At 49.5% G+C, this 19870-nt stretch overlaps 1 protein-coding gene across 1 annotated transcript in view; it reads left to right on the forward strand.

Moving 5' to 3' along the window:
- Positions 1–19870, forward strand: part of RPS6KA6 (ribosomal protein S6 kinase A6) — a gene marked incomplete at its 5' end in the record, with an annotated part of 174005 nt that overhangs the window by 122860 nt on the left and 31275 nt on the right. The window contains 3 exons of the mRNA XM_082263849.1: positions 3101–3203; positions 13095–13219; positions 13315–13440. Of these exons, the coding sequence (XP_082119975.1) occupies positions 3101–3203; positions 13095–13219; positions 13315–13440 (354 nt within the window). The remainder of the gene's footprint in view (positions 1–3100; positions 3204–13094; positions 13220–13314; positions 13441–19870) is intronic.

A 19870-nucleotide genomic window follows, 5' to 3' on the forward strand; every position in this document is an offset into this window, starting at 1 on the left:
GGGGTCCCGGATGGAATACCAGCTACTTCTTAGATTCCACTTCCAGAAGAAGCGGCTGCACAGAGGGGTCCATAATTCAGCCTGTGACAGTGTGTGATCGATCATTGCTGCCCCCTGGAGGTGAGAACAGATTTCTCTTGATGTGATGGCTGTTGGTGGCTCTGGACTGAGATTTTTGGCAGATTTGGTCACCTGTACTTATATTGAGGATAAGTGATGATCCTCTTCCAGTGCTGCACGTGGTGTCTCTTATTTAGGCTTCAGGTGGTCATTCCTTGCAGCTCTTCCACTCACAAACATTTTTTTAAATTTGTTTTGATTTTTAAAAAATGATTGACCCTGAAAATCTATTGATCACCCTACACCCTACAGCCAATGAAAATGTATTCAAGGTTACCATCCCAGATCAAACCCAGAACACTTTATAAGATAAAATAACGCCCCCCACACCCATCCATCTGGCTTCTGTTCTATTGTATCTAGTTGGAATTTTATTTTTATTTTGAATGGATTGTGGAAAGATTAGAACCCCTGTCAGGTCTTTATTGCTGTGTCCCCACTGGGGAGATGCACTCTCCCTATGTGTTTTGGGGACTATTGTCGCCGGAACAGAACGTAATGCGAAAATCCAAAATTTCCTATCACTGGAACAGAGGGGTGAAGGGAAACCTTCCAGGGTGGACACTTCTTACAGTGACAACTGTCGCAGGAGTCTTTCTTTCTTCCTTCCTTTTGTGTCTTCTGGACAATAAGTTGAAGGAAATCTCCACATCATTAGATAGACAGCAAAAAAAAAAAGAAATAATAATCTGTCAGTCATTCTAACCTTCTCCATCCAAAACTGAAGTAAAAACATTTGGACTTCAGATGCACCCTAGACTAAACATTCAGGAACTGGGTATATAGGGAAATGTAAGATTTTGGTACTTTTTCATTTTCTCTTAAGATCAGCACATGTGATGCCTAGAAATTATCGTAGATTTGGTGTTAGGGATAAAGGCAATGATGGAGGTTTGAGTTATTCTTAGGTTAGGACTACGGTTATTGTTACTGTAGGTGTTAGGGCTAAGGTTAGTATTGAAGTCAAGGTTATTGCTGAGGCAAGAATATGTTTTGGGGGAAGAGTTGGTGTTAGGGTTAGATTTAGAGTTACTGTTGGGGTTAGAGTCGCAGTTGCTGTTTGGGCAAGGTTTGGATTTAGTGTTTGGTTTAAAATTAGTGTTGGTGTTAGAGTTTTTGTTTGGGTTGGACTAGGTGTCAGGGTTGGTGCATGTGTTATAGATGAAGTTTGAGGTGTTACTGTTCAGTAGAAATTCATGAGTTTGGTGCTTGGCCATCTTGTTGGATACAACATGGAGTACAACTTAGTGTTAGAGACTCAATCTACAGTCCAAGACCAGTTTATAGGGTTAGATTTTATAGAAAAATAGATGATGTAAGTACTTTATAATGCTGTTAATATTAGCATAAATGCTGCACAGTTTTATCATAACATTAGGTAAGTCAGTGCTGGATTGGAGCTGGCGTTGGGTCCAGTGTTAGGCTTGGTGCTGAAGTTGGGGTTGTTGTTGGTGCTGGAGTTGAGGTTGGTATTGGGCTTGGTTCTGGAGTTGGGTTTGGTGATGTGCTTGTTGCTGGAGTTGGGGTTGGTGTTGGTGCTGGAGTTGGTGTTGTGCTTGTTGCTATATTTAGGGTTGTGTTGGGGTTGGTGTTGGGATTGGTGCTGGACTTGGTGTTGGGGTTGGTGCTGGACTTGGTGTTGGGGTTGGTGCTGGACTTGGTGCTGGACTTGGTGTTGGGGTTGGTGCTGGACTTGGTGTTGGGGTTGGTGCTGGACTTGGTGTTGGGGTTGGTGCTGGGGTTGGTGTTGGGGTTGGTGCTGGGGTTAGGGTTGTTGCTGGGGTTGATACTGGAGTTGGAGTTGGGGTTGGTGCTGGGGTTGGGCTGGGTGCTGAGTTGGGATTGGTGCTGGAGATAGGGTTTTGCTCAATGCTGTAGTTGGTGTTGGGCTTGGGGCTTGGGTTGATGATGTTGCTGGAGTTGAGGTTAGGGTTGTGCTCAGTGTTTTGGTTGGGGTTGGTTCTGGAGCTGGGGTTGGGGTTGGTTCTGGAGCTGGGGTTGGGCTTGGAGCTGGGGTTGGGCTTGGAGCTGGGGTTGGGCTTGGTGCTGGAGCTGGGGTTGGGCTTGGTGCTGGAGCTGGGGTTGGGCTTGGTGCTGGAGCTGGGGTTGGGCTTGGTGCTGGAGCTGGGGTTGGGCTTGGCGCTGGAGCTGGGGTTGGGCTTGGCGCTGGAGCTGGGGTTGGTGTTGGGCTTGATGCAGGCATTGGTGTTGGGCACAATGCTGGAGTTGAGGTTGCTACTCGAGTTGGGCTTGGTTTTGGTGTTAGGGTTAGTGTTGGTGCTGGAGTTGGGGTTGGTGTTTGGCTTGGTGCTGGAGTTGGTGTTAAGCACAATGCTGGAGTTGAGGTTGGTGTGGGTGCTGGAGTTAGGAATAGTCTTGGGCTTGGTTCTGGAGTTAGAGTTGTTGGGTTTGGTGCTGGAGCTGGGGGTGGTGTTGGTGTTGGTGTTGGGCACACTGCTGGAGATGGTGTTGGGCACAATGCTGGAGATGGTGTATGGCACAATGCTGGAGTTGGTGTTGGGCACAATGCTGGAGTTGGTGTTGGGCACAATGCTGGAGTTGGTGTTGGGCACAATGCTGGAGTTGGTGTTGGGCACAATGCTGGAGTTGGTGTTGGGCATAATGCTGGAGATGGTGTTGGGCACAATGCTGGAGTTGGTGTTGGGCAGAATGCTGGAGTTGACGTTGATGTTGCTGTTGGAGTAGAGGATGGTGTTGGGCTTAGTTCTGGAGTTGGGGTTGGGGTTAGTGTGAGGGTTCAGCAGGAAATGAGGAGTTTGGTACAATGTCCTCTTGTTGGAAACAGCCGGAAGTATGGGGCGTAAGCTGTGTTGTGATACAGAGCAGCATGTACTCTACAATGTATAGATTTATAGGACAGAGGAGATGAAAGAAATTTCCCCTCTACACACGTGTCTTTATTGTGCTGAATCTGTTTTGTCTTACTTTCTCCTCCTTTTTCCTCCTTTTCTGTTTTTAGAAGCTGTACAGGCGTGAAATCCAACCCCCATTTAAACCAGCATCTGGAAAACCCGAGGACACGTTCTGTTTTGATCCGGAGTTCACAGCCAAAACGCCGAAAGGTTTGTCGATTTAACTCTCTTTAAACATTGTAACAAGCCGATCTCCGGTATAAACTGTGAATACAGATGGAGAGTGGGAGGAGACAAGACCGCATTCTGGGGTCACCTATGACTTTCCATAAACAGACACGGCGGGTGTATTCAGAGGAATCTGGAGACCCAAATACCTGAACATTTATAAACATTGAAGGCTGTTGACTAGAAGAATGCCTGAAAATAGTAATGATTACAGTGTAGTCCCTTTTATATCACATTGCCCATATTTGAGGGACATCAGTGATTCCTCCGCTTTGCGGTGGCAGAGGAGCATTTTCAATTTGCGGCGTTACCCTTTGCTCTCACCTCCGCTCCCAGAGTTTTTACCAAGGTCCTGGCCCCTGTGCTGGCCTTGTTATGTCAGCGAGGAATCTCAATTTTGGGATATCTGGACGATCTCCTGTTGGGATCAGACTCTCATTCGGATCTGTTGACCAACATCTCTATTACAGTTCAGACCCTTCAAGAATTCGGGTGGATGATCAATTTAAAAAAATCTGCTCTGACGCCATCCGTACGGGTCACTTATCTGGGGCTGACTCTCGACTCTGCTCTGACGAGGGTCTTTCTCCCCTTGGAAAAGCTTCAGAAGTTGCAAAGGGCGATCAGGTTGCTGATGGAAACCGATCAGTCCTCCTTGCAGGCTTGCATGAGGGCCCTGGGCTTGATGGTATCAACCTTCGAAGCAGTCCCGTTTGCTCAGTATCACTCGAGACCTCTGCAGAAAGAGATTCTGGCAAAATGAAACCAGGATCCTCGCACATTGGACCAGAAGATTCGTTTGAGCCATCTCACAAAGTCGGCTCTATCCTGGTGGATCCAGTCACCTGTTCTGTGTCAGGGCAAGTCCTTCCTGCCGCTGTTCTGGATGGTAGTCACCATGGACGCCAGCCTGTCAGGCTGGGTTGGGGTGCTGGGGAAGCTCTGTGCCCAGGGGACTTGGGCGACAGAAGAGTCCTCCTTGCCGATCAATATTCTGGTGCTGGGGGGCGATCAAGCTTTGCCTGCTCCACTGGACGAGTCGGCTACGCGGCTCTCCAGTTTGGATACAGTCGGACAATGCTACGGCTGTGGCTTACATCAATCATCAAGGGGCCACCAAGTGTGTCCTGGCGGCCAAAGGAGGTGGCCGAGATTCTGGTTTGGGGCGGAAGCCAATGTTCCGGCTCTTTCCGCAGTCCACATTCCGGGTGTAGAGAATTGGCATGTGGATTACATGAGTCGTCAGGTGTTGGATCAAGGGAAATGCTCTCTTCATCCAGAGGTGTTTCACCTCCTGTGTGCCCAGTGGGGGACTCCGGAGGTAGATCTGTTTGCGTCTCGCCTCAACAGAAAAGTTCAGCGGTTTGTTGCCAGGTCTCGGGATCCTCGGGCCGACACCACAGACACTGGTGGCTCCTTGGAGCCAGTATCGCCTGATTTATGCCTTCCCTCCGCTCATTCTCCTGCCAAGGTTCCTTCGCCGGGTGGTGGTGGAAGGCATTCCGGGTCGTTCTGGTGGCACCAGACTGGCCTCGACGATCTTGGTATGCAGACCTGGTAAAAATGGTCGTGGATCCTCCAAGGCAACTTCCTCTACGGGAAGATCTGTTGTCTCAAGGACCGATCTTCCATCCTGCTTTATGGTCACTGGCTTTAACGGCTTGGCTGTTGAAAGCAAGGTGTTGAGGGATAGGGGCCTGTCTGACTCGGTGATTCCTCATTTTGAAGGCCAGGAAGTCGGCATCTAGGAAGGTCTATCATCGTACGTGGAAATCATACATTTCATGGTTTGAATCGCTGCACCCTCGCTTGTTTTCTATAGCTAGGGTTTTGGCTTTTCTGCAAAAGGGGTGGAGCAGCATTTTGCGTTGGGCACTATCAAGGGTCACGTGTCGGCCTTGGTCATTTACTTCCAACGTCTGTTTGCTACTAATAGCTTGATTCGCACTTTTATTCAAGGAGTGCGTCATTGGCTCCTCCGACGAGATCTCTGTTACCTCCGTGGGATCTCAATCTGGTTTTGTCTGTTCTTCAAAAGCCTCCTTTTGAGAATATTAGGGAGACTTCTCTGCTCCATTTGTTGCAGAAGGTTGCCTTCCTAGTGGCTATTACTTTTGCTCACAGAGTATCTGAGTTGGCGGCTCTGTCCTGTCGTTCGCCTTATTTGGTGGTCCACACGGATAAAGTGGTCCTCTGACCTAATCCATCTTTTCTCCCTAAGGTGGTGTTGGATTTTCATCCTAATGAAGACATCGTGTTGCCTTTATGTCCTAAGCCTAAGCATCCCAGGGAAATTGCCTTGCATTCTTTGGCTGTGATTCGGATAAGGGTTTATCTGACGGTTACTGAGTCGTTTAGAAAATCGGACTCTCTCGATGTCCTTACGGACGGTCCTTGCAAAGTTTTGGCTGCGTCTGCTGTGACCATTTCTAGATGGATCAGGCAGACGGTTGTTCAGGCTTATTCACTCAAGGGTTAGGTTCCTCCTTTCCCTGTGAAGGCTCATTCTACTAGAGCGCTGAGTGCCTCTTGGGCTTTTCACCACCAGGCCTCTGTTTTACAAGTTTGTAAGGCAGCGACTTGGTTGTCTGTGCATACTTTTACAAAATTCTACAAGGTGGATTTGTTGGCATCTTCAGATGCATCTTTTGGCCGCAAGGTTTTGCAGGCTGCTGTTTTGTAAGAGAATGTATTTTGTTTCTCTTAGGGGTCTTTCTACCTGGGTGAGCTCCTGTTGTTTGGTTGAGCTTCTTGTTACCCAGTTGGCTACGTTTCACGTTTGAAGTTTACGTTACTTTCTGGTTGCGTTCTTCCCACCCCTCATGCCTACACTGCTTTGGGGACATCCCATTCAGCTAATGGAGATGGAGGCTGCGTCTGTCAATGGACGATAGAGAAAATTTGATTTTTCTAAGATCTTACCGTAAAATCTTTTTCTCTGAAGTCCATTGACAGACGCAGCACCCACCTCTCTGATATGGGGATGGTTTTTTCTTCACTGCTTGCAACTAAACTGGTTTGCTGGAGCAGAGGGTATGGGGTTATACCTGTGGGGACAGCCCCGTGGGCGTGGAGAATTACTTTTTCTCTGTCGCTCATTGACAGACATAGTCCTCTTTGATTCACATCAATTGGGTTATGTTGTCTCCGCAGGAGTAGGACTAGGCAGAAAGAAAAAACGTTCTGGCTCCACCCTAGGGGCAGTCCCAGAGGGTATATCCCCCTCTCTCTGCTACAGGCAATCAGTTTTTTTCTGTCTAGTCAGGAGTAAGGACCTAAGTTCCTTGCTGGGATCTCTGGTCCTGGCAAGATTTTTTTTTTTAGAAAAAATATTTTTAGGTAGTTTCTCCAGTGTTTTTTCCTGTGAGATCTTCAAGCAAATTACGCCGGATCTGGGCGACACTTGTGGTCACCCCAGCCGGCCTACGAGCGCGCGCAGACCATTGCATCGCGCTTGGTCGGCCGCGACACAGTCAAGTAAGTATGCGGGGCCGGGCGACGGGCTGGATGTTGAGATCCAGTGGTCACCCCGGTTCTGCCTACGAGCGCGTGCAGACCAGAGCTCCGCGCTGGGTCGGCCGCGACAGAGTCCCATTGGAGGGACTGACCTTGCGAGTTAAAAGTCTCGCTTGGACGCCAGGAACCAGAGAGTCGAGGCGTCCGGAGTGGTCAACAACCCCCCACCCCGGTGGAGAGGGTATTGTGAAGAGAGGGTGCCTGTCGGTTCGGTATGGTGAGTAAATGTTTCCTTTTCCTCGTTATGAGGCATTTTGGAATATGGGCCCCTCCATACATGGTCAGTATCTTTCTGACACTAAAAGTCCCCCTTGTAAATACAGCATGTGTTTGGTGGGCAAGCGGACTTGGTTTGGGAGCTAACACTCTACCCAGCAGACTGCAGTATTACAGCAGACATAGGAGGTACAATCCTACCTTGACTGTAGTGGACCTCCTGCAGAGCGATAAACCGCCATTAGCGTGGTATGCAGGTGGATGTGCTGGGAAGACGATACTTCGGCAATCCGCCGCCATTTTGCTGTAGACCAGGTACACGAATGTCCGCAGGTCACGCCGGCCGCCATTTTTTTGGAGTCTATTGTCTCCCGTATGGGGGCGGCCATGTTTGAAGAGCCCAGCTAACCTCGAGGAGAGCTGGGAACGCTGGAAGGCGTACACAGGGGGCGGAGCCACTTCCTTCTACCCAGGAAAACGAACACAGTTCTTCCCAGTCTGTAAGAGACAAACGCTGACTGCAGTTGTTAGGAAACTTCTCTGCATCGGGTGGTGAGCCTTGAGGGTCCCTCTCTCTCTCTCTCTGTGGGGGTCAAGAAGCAGGTACACTGAGGGGCGCTATTGCGCTAGGGGGATACATATAAAAAAAAAAAAAAAAAAAAGTTTTTTCTGGCAAAGTGTCCTGGGTTAACATGGACCCTGCCACTCATGTATCTCCACCGGATCCCCTCGAGGTGTCTGCAGGATCCTCCAGCACCCCGCTTACGATTGAATCATTGTCAGCTATTATGGAGACCTTTGTGTCCCGGGTGGAAGTGGCTTGTCAGGGACAGGGCGCAAGGAAGCGACCCCCGCTTAACCCCATGTTATCTGAAACTTCGGATTCAGAATCTGAGCCTATTTCTGCAGTTGCAGGTACCTCATCTGGGATTGGTGTCTCGGGTACTGTCTCTTCAGACAGTGAGGAGGATGTTTCGGGATCAGCCATAACCCGAGAGGAAGCGTTGGTAAACGCACTCATTGTATCTGTTCAAGAAACCTTAAGATTACAGGGTTTTCCGTCTGAAGTAGCTGAGACTGAGATCCCCTTTGGGACTAAAAAATGCATCAAAGTGGCGAAGGTTTTTCCATTACCCAAATGTTTTGGCAATCCGATCAAAGAAGAATGGAATCTGCCAAAACGCACTTCTGCTATTTCTAAACGCATTAACAGGCGTTATCCGTTTGAGGAAACCCTCATTAAGAAATGGACAGAACCACCTGTGGTGGATTCACCAATTGCTAGATTGAATAAAGCCACGGTTATTCCTCTAGAAGACGCTCCGTCTTTTAAGGATCCGGTGGATCGCAAGATAGAAGCTATGTCTCGCACCATGTTTTCCTTGATTGGATCAGCTTTCAGACCAATAATTGCTATTGGGCTGGTTTCACAGACTGTAACTGAATGGACCAAATGGTTACGCCGGGACTTAGAAGAGGTCCCTCAGGCGGTATCAGATTTGTTGGAACAGATGATGCAGGGGTTACAGTTTGTGTGTGATGCGGCGTTAGACGCCACTCCATTATTGGCGCGAGCATCAGTTTCAGCAGTGGTTCTCAGACGTACACTGTGGCTAAAAGGTTGGTTAGCCGACCAAGGTTCCAAAAAAGCATTGGCTAATATCCCCTTTTCAGGAGAGCGTCTATTTGGAGCCAACTTAGATGAGATCATTAAGGATCTCACGGGAGGAAAGAGCACCTTTTTACCGCAAAATGCTAAGGGTAAAGGACCTCGTCAAAGACGAGGGCCTTCTTTTTCTGCTCACAAAATTTTTTTTCGTCCCGCGGGTGAAAAAATTAAGTCCTCCAAAGCTCCTTCAGGAGGCTTCAGGGGACGTTGGTCGGGCAAGCAAAAGCCTGCCCCTTCCAGACCTGAAGATAAGTCTACTAAACCCTGAAGGTGCGCCCCCACCCATAACTGGGGTGGAGGGACGTCTTCGCCGGTTCCCGGATCCATGGCTCTCCAGAATCCCGGACAAGTGGGTTTGCGAAGTCATAAGGTCAGGGTACAAGATCGAGTTTCGATCTCTCCCACCGGCGCGATTCTTCCCTTCCAATATCCGACTATCCCCGGATCGTTTAGAAGATCTGCGGAGAGCAGTCACGGATTTACTACAACAAGGAGTGGTAGTCCACGTTCCTTGGACAGAACGTTTTCAAGGGTTTTATTCAAACCTATTTACAATATCCAGGAAAGAGGGCAAAGTGCGTCCAATTCTGGACTTAAGGGCACTCAATTCCTTTGTCAACATAAGAAAATTCAAAATGGAATCCATTCGCACAGTAGCAGCCTTCCTGCATCCAGGGGATGTCCTAGCGTCCATAGATATCAAGGACGCCTATCTTCACATTCCCATTTACGCAGGACATCAGCGGTTTCTACGTTTTTCCGAAGAAGAGAACCACTATCAGTTTGTGGCGTTACCTTTCGGTCTTGCCACGGCTCCTCGGGTCTTCACGAAGATGTTGGCACTACTGCGCCAAAGAGGCATATCGATTCTAGGTTACCTAGACGATCTCCTGCTTCATGCAGAGTCTCCACAGACCCTGCTACAAAACATAGAAATTACTATAATTTCTTTACAGGAATTCGGGTGGCTGGTGAACCAGCAGAAGTCTTTTCTGGTTCCCACCCAGAGGCTCGAATATCTGGGTCTAATTCTAGACACATTCAGGACAAGAGTTTTCCTTCCGGTAGGGAAACTCCGGAAGATTCAATCAGCAGTCCAGTTGTTACTATCCAACAGCTGGTCTTCCCTTCGGACTTGCATGAGGGTTCTGGGGTTGATGGTGGCTTCCTTCGAAGCAGTCCCATTTGCCCAGTCCCATACCCGAATTCTTCAGCAAGAGATTCTTCTCAGATGGAATCGGAATCCGGAATCCCTGGACTATCGGATTCGATTGAGCAAACAGACCAGAGAGTCTCTGGTCTGGTGGCTTCGGTCTCTGATGCTCAGCCAGGGAAAGTCATTTCTGCCAATATATTGGACGATAGTGACCACGGATGCCAGCCTATCCGGATGGGGAGGAATTCTTGGTCAGTTATCCGTTCAGGGACTTTGGTCCCCGGAAGAATCCAGGTTACCGATAAATGTATTGGAACTGAGAGCGATCAGACTTTGTCTGATTCACTGGACCGAGCAGCTCCAGGGCAGCCCGGTTCGGATCCAGTCGGACAACGCCACGGCTGTGGCTTATGTCAATCACCAGGGGGGCACCAAGAGTGTCCGGGCGGCCAAGGAAGTGGCTTGCATTCTTCGCTGGGCGGAACGGTTTGTTCCAGCTATCTCTGCGGTGTTCATTCCGGGGGTGGAGAATTGGCAGGCAGATTATCTCAGCCGTCAGACTCTGGATCAGGGGGAATGGTCCCTCCATCCAGAAGTTTTCCACCAGTTGTGCCTACGGTGGGGCACCCCAGATGTGGATCTGTTGGCATCACGATTCCACAGAAAAGTACAGAGATTTGTGGCTCGCTCCCGCGATCCTCTAGCAGAGACCGCAGACGCGCTGGTCGCCCCGTGGGGGCAATACCAGCTAATGTATGCCTTCCCTCCTCTCGGGTTACTGCCAAGACTTCTTCGCAGGATAGAGGAGGAAGGAATTCCAGTAAACCTGGTAGCTCCGGACTGGCCTCGCCGAGCTTGGTACGCCGACTTGGTCAGACTGGTGGCGGACGTCCCGTGGAGACTTCCTCTCAGGGAGGACCTACTGTCTCAGGGACCGATCTTCCATCCTGCTTTACGATCGCTGGCTTTAACGGCCTGGCTATTGAGACCCAGGTGCTGAAGGACAAGGGTTTGTCAGCTTCAGTTATTCCTACTCTAGTTAAAGCAAGGAAAGCGACTTCCAGAAAGATTTATCATCGCACATGGAAGTCCTACATTGCATGGTGTGAACCCCTGGGGTTCCACCCACGATCTTATTCGGTTAGTCGAATATTAGCTTTTCTGCAACAAGGGGTTGAGCAGAAACTGGCCTTGAGCACTATCAAGGGTCAGGTCTCAGCATTAGCTATCTTCTTTCAGAAGCCTTTGGCTACTCATTCCTTGGTGCGGAATTTCATCCAGGGGGTGCGACATCTGGCTCCGCCAGTGCGCGCACCGTTACCACCCTGGGATCTTAATTTAGTATTGTCGGTTCTTCAGAAACCTCCCTTTGAAGATATTAGGGAGATTCCTCTACCTACGTTGTCCCAGAAGGTGGCCTTCTTGGTGGCTATCACTTCTGCACGCAGGGTGTCAGAACTGGCCGCATTATCTTGCCGTTCCCCATATCTGGTGGTTCATAGAGATAAGGTGGTTCTTCGTCCGAATCCATCCTTCCTACCAAAAGTGGTTTCAGAATTTCATCTGAATGAAGAAATTGTATTACCTTCCCTGTGTCCTAAGCCCAGTCATCCTCGGGAGTTTGCTTTGCACTCCTTGGATGTGGTCCGGGCGATCAGGGTATACTTGAAAACGACAGACTCGTTTCGCAAGACGGATTCACTTTTTGTGGTCCCGGATGGACCCAAAAAGGGGTTGCCTGCATCTGCCGCGACTATTTCCAAATGGATCAGGCAGACGGTGGTACAGGCTTATTCTATTAAGGGTCGGGAGCCCCCGTTCCCTGTTAAGGCGCACTCCACTCGGGCGCTTAGTGCGTCATGGGCCTTTCGCCATCAGGCGTCAGTGGTCCAGGTGTGCAAGGCGGCTACCTGGTCGTCGGTGCATACCTTTACAAAACATTATAAAGTTGATGTAATGGCATCGTCGGATGCCTCGTTTGGCCGCAAGGTTTTGCAGGCCGCAATTTGAGGAGACCAGTGGTCTACCTCAAGGGTTTTTTTCCGTTGGAAATTTTTATTTGAGTCTCATTCTTTGTTTATAATGAGCCTTTAAAACTTCTAGTTGGCACCGGTTGGGCCTTCTAGATTGGATTTTGATTTCTGTCAATCCCACCCCTCATTTGTGGCACTGCTTCTGGATGTCCCAATTGATGTGAATCAAAGAGGACTACGTCTGTCAATGAGCGACAGAGAAAATCGGATTTTTGTAAGATCTTACCGTAAAATCCTTTTCTCTTAGCTCATTGACAGACGTAGTACCCGCCCCTCTATCATTGAGTTGGGTTGGGTTAAATTCTCTGTTACTGCTTTACAACAGAACTGATTTCCTGTAGCAGAGAGAGGGAGGATATACCCTCAGGGACTGCCCCTAGGGTGGAGCCAGAACGTTTTGTCTTTCTGCCTAGTCCTACTCCTGCGGAGACAACATAACCCAATTGATGTGAATCAAAGAGGACTACGTCTGTCAATGAGCTAAGAGAAAAGGATTTTACGGTAAGATCTTACAAAAATCCGATTTTTCCTTCCTAGAACTACTCCTGTAGGGGGCAGCATAACCGAATGGATAAGAAGTATGGAAGCTGCGTCTGTCAATGGACTTCAGAGAAATGGATTTTACGGTAAGTTCTTACAAAAATCCAGTTTTTATATAAAAATTATACATTTATTGGTTTACAAATATTAAAAACACCTCCCATAGAAGGCGGAAACACATATGGAATAGCGTATTGGTCAGCCAGGAGCAATGAAGCTCTCACGAGGAGCAGAAACAATGCACTAGGAAATATACATATTAATCTAGCATTGAATTGTAATAATAACAATGTGGTTTTTCAAAAAGGACTATTAGTCCATCTCCAATTCACTCAACAGGTTTCGCGGGGATCCACTTCATCAGGAGTATGGCGCAGGAGGAATTTAATCTATAAAAAAATACAGATAATACATGTATTAAGAAAACGATAATACAAATTATCATATGTACTCCCATCATCACTATATGGAAACATTGGTATATCCCCGTCCCTCCTCCCGATTAGACACCCAAATCTCACTGGCAGCAGATCAAATAAATGGACTTAGGTCAACCCAATTAGGGGGCAACACACGTAAAGACAAAACATAGAGAAGTGTGCAGGTCCTGCAAGGATGTATTGTATATGTTTTGCACTGGCATATACTTCAGTTTGTTTGCATGTATGGAGGTCTCTCTTCTGACTGTAGACAGTAATAGACATCTGTAGTGTAACGTCTTCTCATTCCCTGGTGTCCTCTAGACTCTCCCGGAGTTCCCCCCAGTGCCAATGCCCACCAGCTCTTTAAAGGCTTCAGCTTTGTGGCTCCGTCCCCCATTGAGGAACATAAAATCTCCTCCATCACCACCACCCTGCCCATTGTACAGGTAAGTCTTATTCAGCTTTCAGGGGATAGGATGGCACTTCTGTTAACCAACAAGCTCATCCTCACTCTGCAGTAACTCGGTTTGCCTCTCTGCAGCAATTCCACGGAAGTCGGGCGCAGTTCACAGACATCTACGACCTCAAGGAAGATATTGGTGTCGGCTCCTATTCCATCTGTAAACGCTGCATTCACCGGGCGACCAACATGGAGTTTGCGGTCAAGGTACAGAAAGGGGATTCCTTCTCCCTGCAGGAGCTCCTCATATGTATGTGCCCAGGGTACTTTCCTGTCTAAGGCCCGGTTCACACTGGTGCAACATGCGCCCCATTAGGTGCACTAGAACTGTTCTAATAGGAATAGGTTAGAAAAAGGCTCTTGCACTACTCAGTACTAGATAGGAGTCATCAACAGGCAGGCAGGAGCAGTACTAGGCAGGAGACAGGTGCAGGGTCAGACACAGGCAGAAGTCATCAACAGGCAGGCAGCATCAGTACTAGGCAGGAGACTGGTGCAGGGTCAGACACAGGCAGCATCAGTATTAGTCTTCAACAGGCAGACAGGATCAGTCATTTAGGTCAACATTGGATCATTCAGAGATCCTCACTGAACTTCTGGAGAGAGTTTGCTGCACTGAAAGTAAAGGGGCTGAATAATTTTGCACGCCCAATTTTTCAGTTTATTTGTTAAAGTTTGAAATATCCAATAAATTTTGTTCCACTTCATGATTGTGTCCCACTTGTTGTTGATTCTTCACAAAAAATTACAGTTTTATATCTTTTATGTTTGAAGCCTGAAATGTGGCAAAAGGTCGCAAAGTTCAAGGGGGCCGAATACTTTGGCAAGGCACTGTACCTGTGCAGGGTCAGACACAAGCAGGAGTCAAAAACAGGCAGGCAGGAGCAGTACTAGGCAGGAGACTGGTGCAGGTAAAGCACAGGCAGGCGTCATTAACAGGCAGATAACAGCAGTACAGGGCAGGAGACAGGTGCAAATTTAACATAGAGATCATCAATATGCTGGAGACTGGTGCAGGTTTAACACAGGCAGGGGTCATCAATAGGCAGGCAGCAGCAATATTAGGCAGGTCATTTCCTTATTTCTTTTCTGATGTTTCTCTAATTCTTTGCAGTAAATCAGGGAATATACCCAGTACTACAGAAAACTGAGAGTACTCCTAATGGGCCTTTGAAGGCAACCTACTACCAAAATGTAATTAAAATGTTAATATTTATTTTGTACAATTAAATTTATACCCAGTATATAAATGGTCCCTCTCCACATACAGTTACATAACATGTTTAAAACGCATGTAAGAAACTCCTTCAGTATCAAAACCACATAAAAGGTATAACATGACATGATACAAATCAATTGCTTTTCCCCACAGCTGATTGTCAGCCCACAACCATACAGCTGAATTGTTGGTCCACTCAGTTAGAGAATCAAACACATTTTGAAAGTATTTCTATGGATTATCTTCTTCAGGGATTGGATACCATTATAATCACATTATATTGCTCTGCATACAAGAGGAATGTCTCATCACACATGGGAAATATAAACTCTCCACCACCAGGACTGCCATTCTAGCATACAAGGAATGCCAAGCCATATGTGACCAAAGGTAGCCAGAAAGTACATCTGCTATGCCATCTCCCATATCAGGTTTGGTATTCGCATTCCCTCAAAGCAGGTCAGTTGTGCGAATACCAAACCTGTTGGTTGTATCTATGGGAATGTTCGACCATTCTTCCAGAAGTGCATTTTTTTTAGGTCAGGCACTGATGTTGGAAAAGAAGGCCTGGCTCGCAGTCTGTGCTTTAATACATCAGTTGAGGCCAGGACTCTGTGCAGGCCAGTCGAGTTCCTCCACCCCAAACTCGCTCATCCATGTCTTTATGGACCTTGCTTTGTGCACTGGTCCAAATCATTTGGTGGAGGGGGGATTATGGTGTGGGGTTATTTTTCAGGGGTTGGGATGGCCCCTTAGTTCCAGTGAAGGGAACTCCTAAGGTGTCAGCATACCAAGACATTTCAGACAATTTCATGCTCCCAACTTTGTGGGAGGAGTTTGGGGAGGCCCCTTCCTGTTCCAACATGACTGCGCAGCAGTGCACAAAGCAAAGGTCCATAAAGACATGGATGAGCGAGTTTGGGGTGGAGGAACTTGACTGGCCTGCACAGAGTCCTGGCCTCAACTGATAGATGAATTAAAGCACAGACTGCGAGCCAGGCCTTCTTGTCCAACATCAATGCCTGACCTCAAAAATGCACTTCTGGAAGAATGGGCAAACATTCCCATAGACACTCCTAAACCTTGTGGACGGCCTTCCCAGAAGAGTTGAAGCTGTTATAGCTGCAAAGGGTGGAGCCAACTCAATATTGAACCCTACGGACTAAGACTGGGATACCATTAAAGTTCATGTGTGTGTAAAGGCAGGCGTCCCAATACTTTTGACCATATAGTGTATGTGGAGATGGTCCAACATTGGCAATAGTCTGTATGCAATTAGAGATACACTAAAAGATTATTTCTCTTACGTCCTCCGACAGTCGCCGCCCACTTCATATTCATCACCAATGGGGTTATGTCCTTTATTCCGTAGGAGTAGCTAGGCAATAGAATATGTTAGTACAAAGACTTTTAACATATCCCACCCCCAGGGGGTGGTCCCCTCAGTACATAACCCTCCACTTCCTGTATCCAACTCAGTTTCATTTGTCTAGCTGTCAGGAGTAGCTGGAAGTTTCTGTGCTGGGGCACTTGTCTCAGCTCTCTTTCCTTTCTTTGGATTTTATTTGAGTTTTTTCTCTCTTTCTTGTTAGCTGTTTATTTTACCAGCGTTAGTTAGTTCTTCTGATGAAGAGGATCATGCGGGCTGCGTCTCGGGCTGACCCCCCTGGTAGCAGGCTGTGGGTCAGTGGCTTCTCAGCCCGCCATCGAGCGTTCAGTCAGGTATCGCTCCTGAGTTATCTGAACGACCCATCCCTGTTCCGTGCAGGGATGCTAGGTGAGGTGGCTACCTCACTGGACGCTGTGCGGTTTCTCAACCCACCTTCTGATGCGTCCTGGATGCGACTCTCCCTGCCTCATGTACAGCGGTTTGTTCGCCTGTGCGGGTCCCCCACGCCATGTGAGAGGTAAGTGCATTTATGTGGGGACCTGTCTGTCTGGGGGGTGTCAGTCTGGGACTGTGTACCTTGCCCTGTGTTCACACTATTACGTTTTCCCTATCTCTCACATTGCATGCTGTGGGCTGCAGGAGGGGGGGCTGGCTGCACTCTGTGTCAGTTTTCTGTCTGTGTGAACGGCTGTGTGCTGTGGGGCTTGAGTTTCTCATGCTTGGGGCACATTACTGCGGCGGTTTACCATGTTCCTTTTTTGGGCAGATGGTGTGTTTTACTTCTCCCTCATGGGGTGTGGGAGCGGCGGTTTCGGCGCCAAACGGCGCCATTTTGACTGCGATCGCTCCGGCCGCATGTTTTACATGCATGGCGGCCATTTTCTTGTAGCCTCCATAGGCTTTCATAGAGCGCCCTGTATGCCAGCATTTCCTTTCCTTCAGGAGCACCGCAGGCAGCAGCAGCAGCAGCACCGTTCTCTCCAGGTTCATTTCTTTTTATTCCCTGTATCCTGCCTTGGTATACTTGTCCCTGTGGGGGTCCCTTGTGTGGGATGCTTAGTGTGAGTGGGCTACGATCGCAGCGCTCTCTTAAAGGGGCGGTCACCCATTTATTTTTGCTGCTACAAGGGCATGGATTTTCAGGAATACTAGTTTCCTGCCAATTTAGGGGAAAGCCAGGGGACTGCGGTTTCCCCCCCCCCCCGGGGGGGATTTGGCTGCGATTGTGGCTAGCCTTGCGACTCAGGTGCACATGCTGGTGGCTGCTCAATCCTCTAAGAGGCCCAGAGTTTTCAATTTCCTCTGTTTCAAGAGGGTGATGGTACTGGGGCTGCTGGGGCAGAGATCTCCTTATCGGGGTCTCGTTCCTCCCGGGACCTTATAGGGTCAGTAATGGAGGCTGAGGTAGAGGGGGTTGATAATTCTCCCCCTGGCTCGTCTGAAGAGCTTGCGCTCATGGATGAATTGGTTGCTTCTATCAAGCAAACTCTGCGTTTGGAGGAGGAAACATGTCCTCCAGCTGCCTTGGCGGCTTATGGGACGCAGAAAAGGCGCAAAGCATCGCAGATGTTTCCATGCACTGATGATTTTCAGCGCGCTGTGAAAGAACGATGGCGTAATATACGCAAACCTTTTGCTGTACCAAGTAGGTTTAAGCTGCGCTATCCTTTTACGCCCGCTACTGATGGGCTTTGGTGTGTCCCACCTCCGGTGGACCAGGCGTTAGCAGTTTTGAACAAGTCCACTGCGATTCCTGCTGCAGACACCCCGGTGTTCCGGGATGCCACGGACAAGAGGATGGAGTCCTTTGCCCGTCGTACCTATTCTATTATGGGTTCTATGTTGAAAGCTTTATTGCTTCACTTATGGCGGCCCAGGCGGTCGCGAACTGGACGCAGGTGCTTAGGCGTGTCCTGGTGGCTGATTCTGCCCCCCAGGCGACTTTGGATATGGTGGATCACATCCACCAGGGTGTCATGTATTTGTGTGATGCGGACCTGGATATGGTTCCGTTGGCTGCACGTGTGCACAGTGTGGCGGTGTTATCTCGCCGTCTGGTTTGGTTGAAGTGTTGGTCTGTGGATCAATCTTCACGTAAGACCTTGGCCAATCTGCCGTTTGATGGTTCTCGCCTTTTTGGCGAATCCCTGGATGCCCTAATTAAAGGGGTCATGGGGGGTAAGAGCACGCTCTTACCTCAATCCCACTAGACTAAGACGGCTCCTGGAAAACAGAATGCTTTCTTTCGGCCCCCTCAGGGGTCCTTTCGTGCCTTTCGGTCACATTTTGGGACAAGCCGTCCAAGGGTCAAGGCTCCCGCAAGAAGCCGTGGGCAGGTAAGCAAAAGTCCGGCCAATCCGGTTCTGCGGCCCACAACAGTGCGGCCTGAAGGGGCGCCCTCACCCACTTCACAGGAAATCGTTCGATCTGGCCACTAGATCGAGTTTCTCTCTCGGCCGGAGAGCAGATTTTTTCCCTCAAGTCTTCTGTTATCCCCGGAGCGTTTGCGGGACCTGCATCTAGCGGTGCAGGACCTGAGGGCTCAGGGAGTGGTGGTCCCGGTGTCTCATCGGGACAGATTTCGGGGGTTCTATTCCAGTCTGCTCACCGTGCCCAGGAAGGAGGGCAAGGTGCGTCCGATTCTGGACTTGAAGGCGCTGAACCGCCTTGTGCGGGTGCGCAAGTTCCGCATGGAATCCCTGCGGTCGGTGGTGGCTGCCCTGGTTCCGGGGGAGTTCATGGCTTCCATCGCCTTGCAAGATGCGTATCTTCACATCCCGATTTTCGAGGGTCACCAGAGGTACCTTCGGTTCGCCATAGCGGAAGATCATTACCGATTTGTGGCGTTGCCTTTTGGTCTCGCCTCGGCTCCAAGGGTGTTCACCAAAGTGCTGGCACCGGTTCTGGCTTTGTTGAGGGCCCAGGGCATTTCGGTTCTGGGGTATCTGGACGATATTCTGGTTCGGTCTGCGACCAGCCAGAGTCTGGAGAAGGATCTGTCCGTCACGTTGCAGACTCTGCAGGAGTTTGGTCGGACGATCAATTTTCCAAAGTCGACATTGTGCCCATCGGTTCGGATTTCTTACCTGGGTATGATTCTGGACTCTGTCCAGGCGTAGGTCTTCCTGCCGGAAGAAAAACTCGCAGCTCTTCAGGAGGCAGTCAGGTCCCTCAGGGACGTTCCATCTTCGTCCATTCGGACGTGCATGCGGTGTCTGGGATTGATGGTCTCGGCTTTCGAGGCGATTTCCCTTCGCCCAGTTTCACACACGGGATCTCCAAGCGGAGATATTGTCCAAGTGGGACGGGCGTCCGCAGTCTCTGGATCTCCAGATGTCATTGAGTTCTCAGACCAGAAGGGATCTTCTGTGGTGGCTTCTATCCCCCTCAGTATCGGGGGGCAAGTCTTTTCGTCCCCTTTCGTGGACGGTGATCACCACGGACGCCAGCCTGTCGGGCTGGGGTGGTGTTCTGGGCGTTCTGTCCACCCAGGGTGTTTGGTCGACGGAGGAATCCTCCCTTCCGATCAACGTTCTGGAACTGCGAGCGATACTCCTCTGTCTTCGTCGTTGGACGGACAATCTTCACGGCTACCCGGTTCGGGTGCAGACGGACAATGCCACGGCGGTGGCTTACATCAATCTCCAAGGGGGCACCAGGAGTGCCCGGGCGGCTCGAGAAGTGGCCGCGATTCTGTCTTGGGCCGAGACGCATGTCCCGGCAATATCGGCAGGTCACATTCCGGGGGTGAAAATTTGGCAGGCGGATTATCTGAGCCGTCGAACCCTGGACCAGGGAGAATGGTCCCTTCACCCGGCTGTCTTCCAGATGTTGTGCGCGAGGTGGGGTCTTCCGGAGGTAGACCTGTTCGCGTCTCGTCTGGACTACAAAGTACCACGGTTCGTGGCAAGGACGTGCGATCCTCGGGCAGACGCGTCGGACGCGTTGGTTGCCCCGTGGCATCAGTACCAACTGATGTATGCGTTCCCGCCGATTCAATTGCTGTCCAGGTTCCTTCGCGGAACCGA

Source organism: Pelophylax lessonae (genome assembly GCF_965119305.1).
Source record: "Pelophylax lessonae genome assembly, chromosome: 7".
Taxonomy (NCBI): Eukaryota; Metazoa; Chordata; class Amphibia; order Anura; family Ranidae; genus Pelophylax; species Pelophylax lessonae.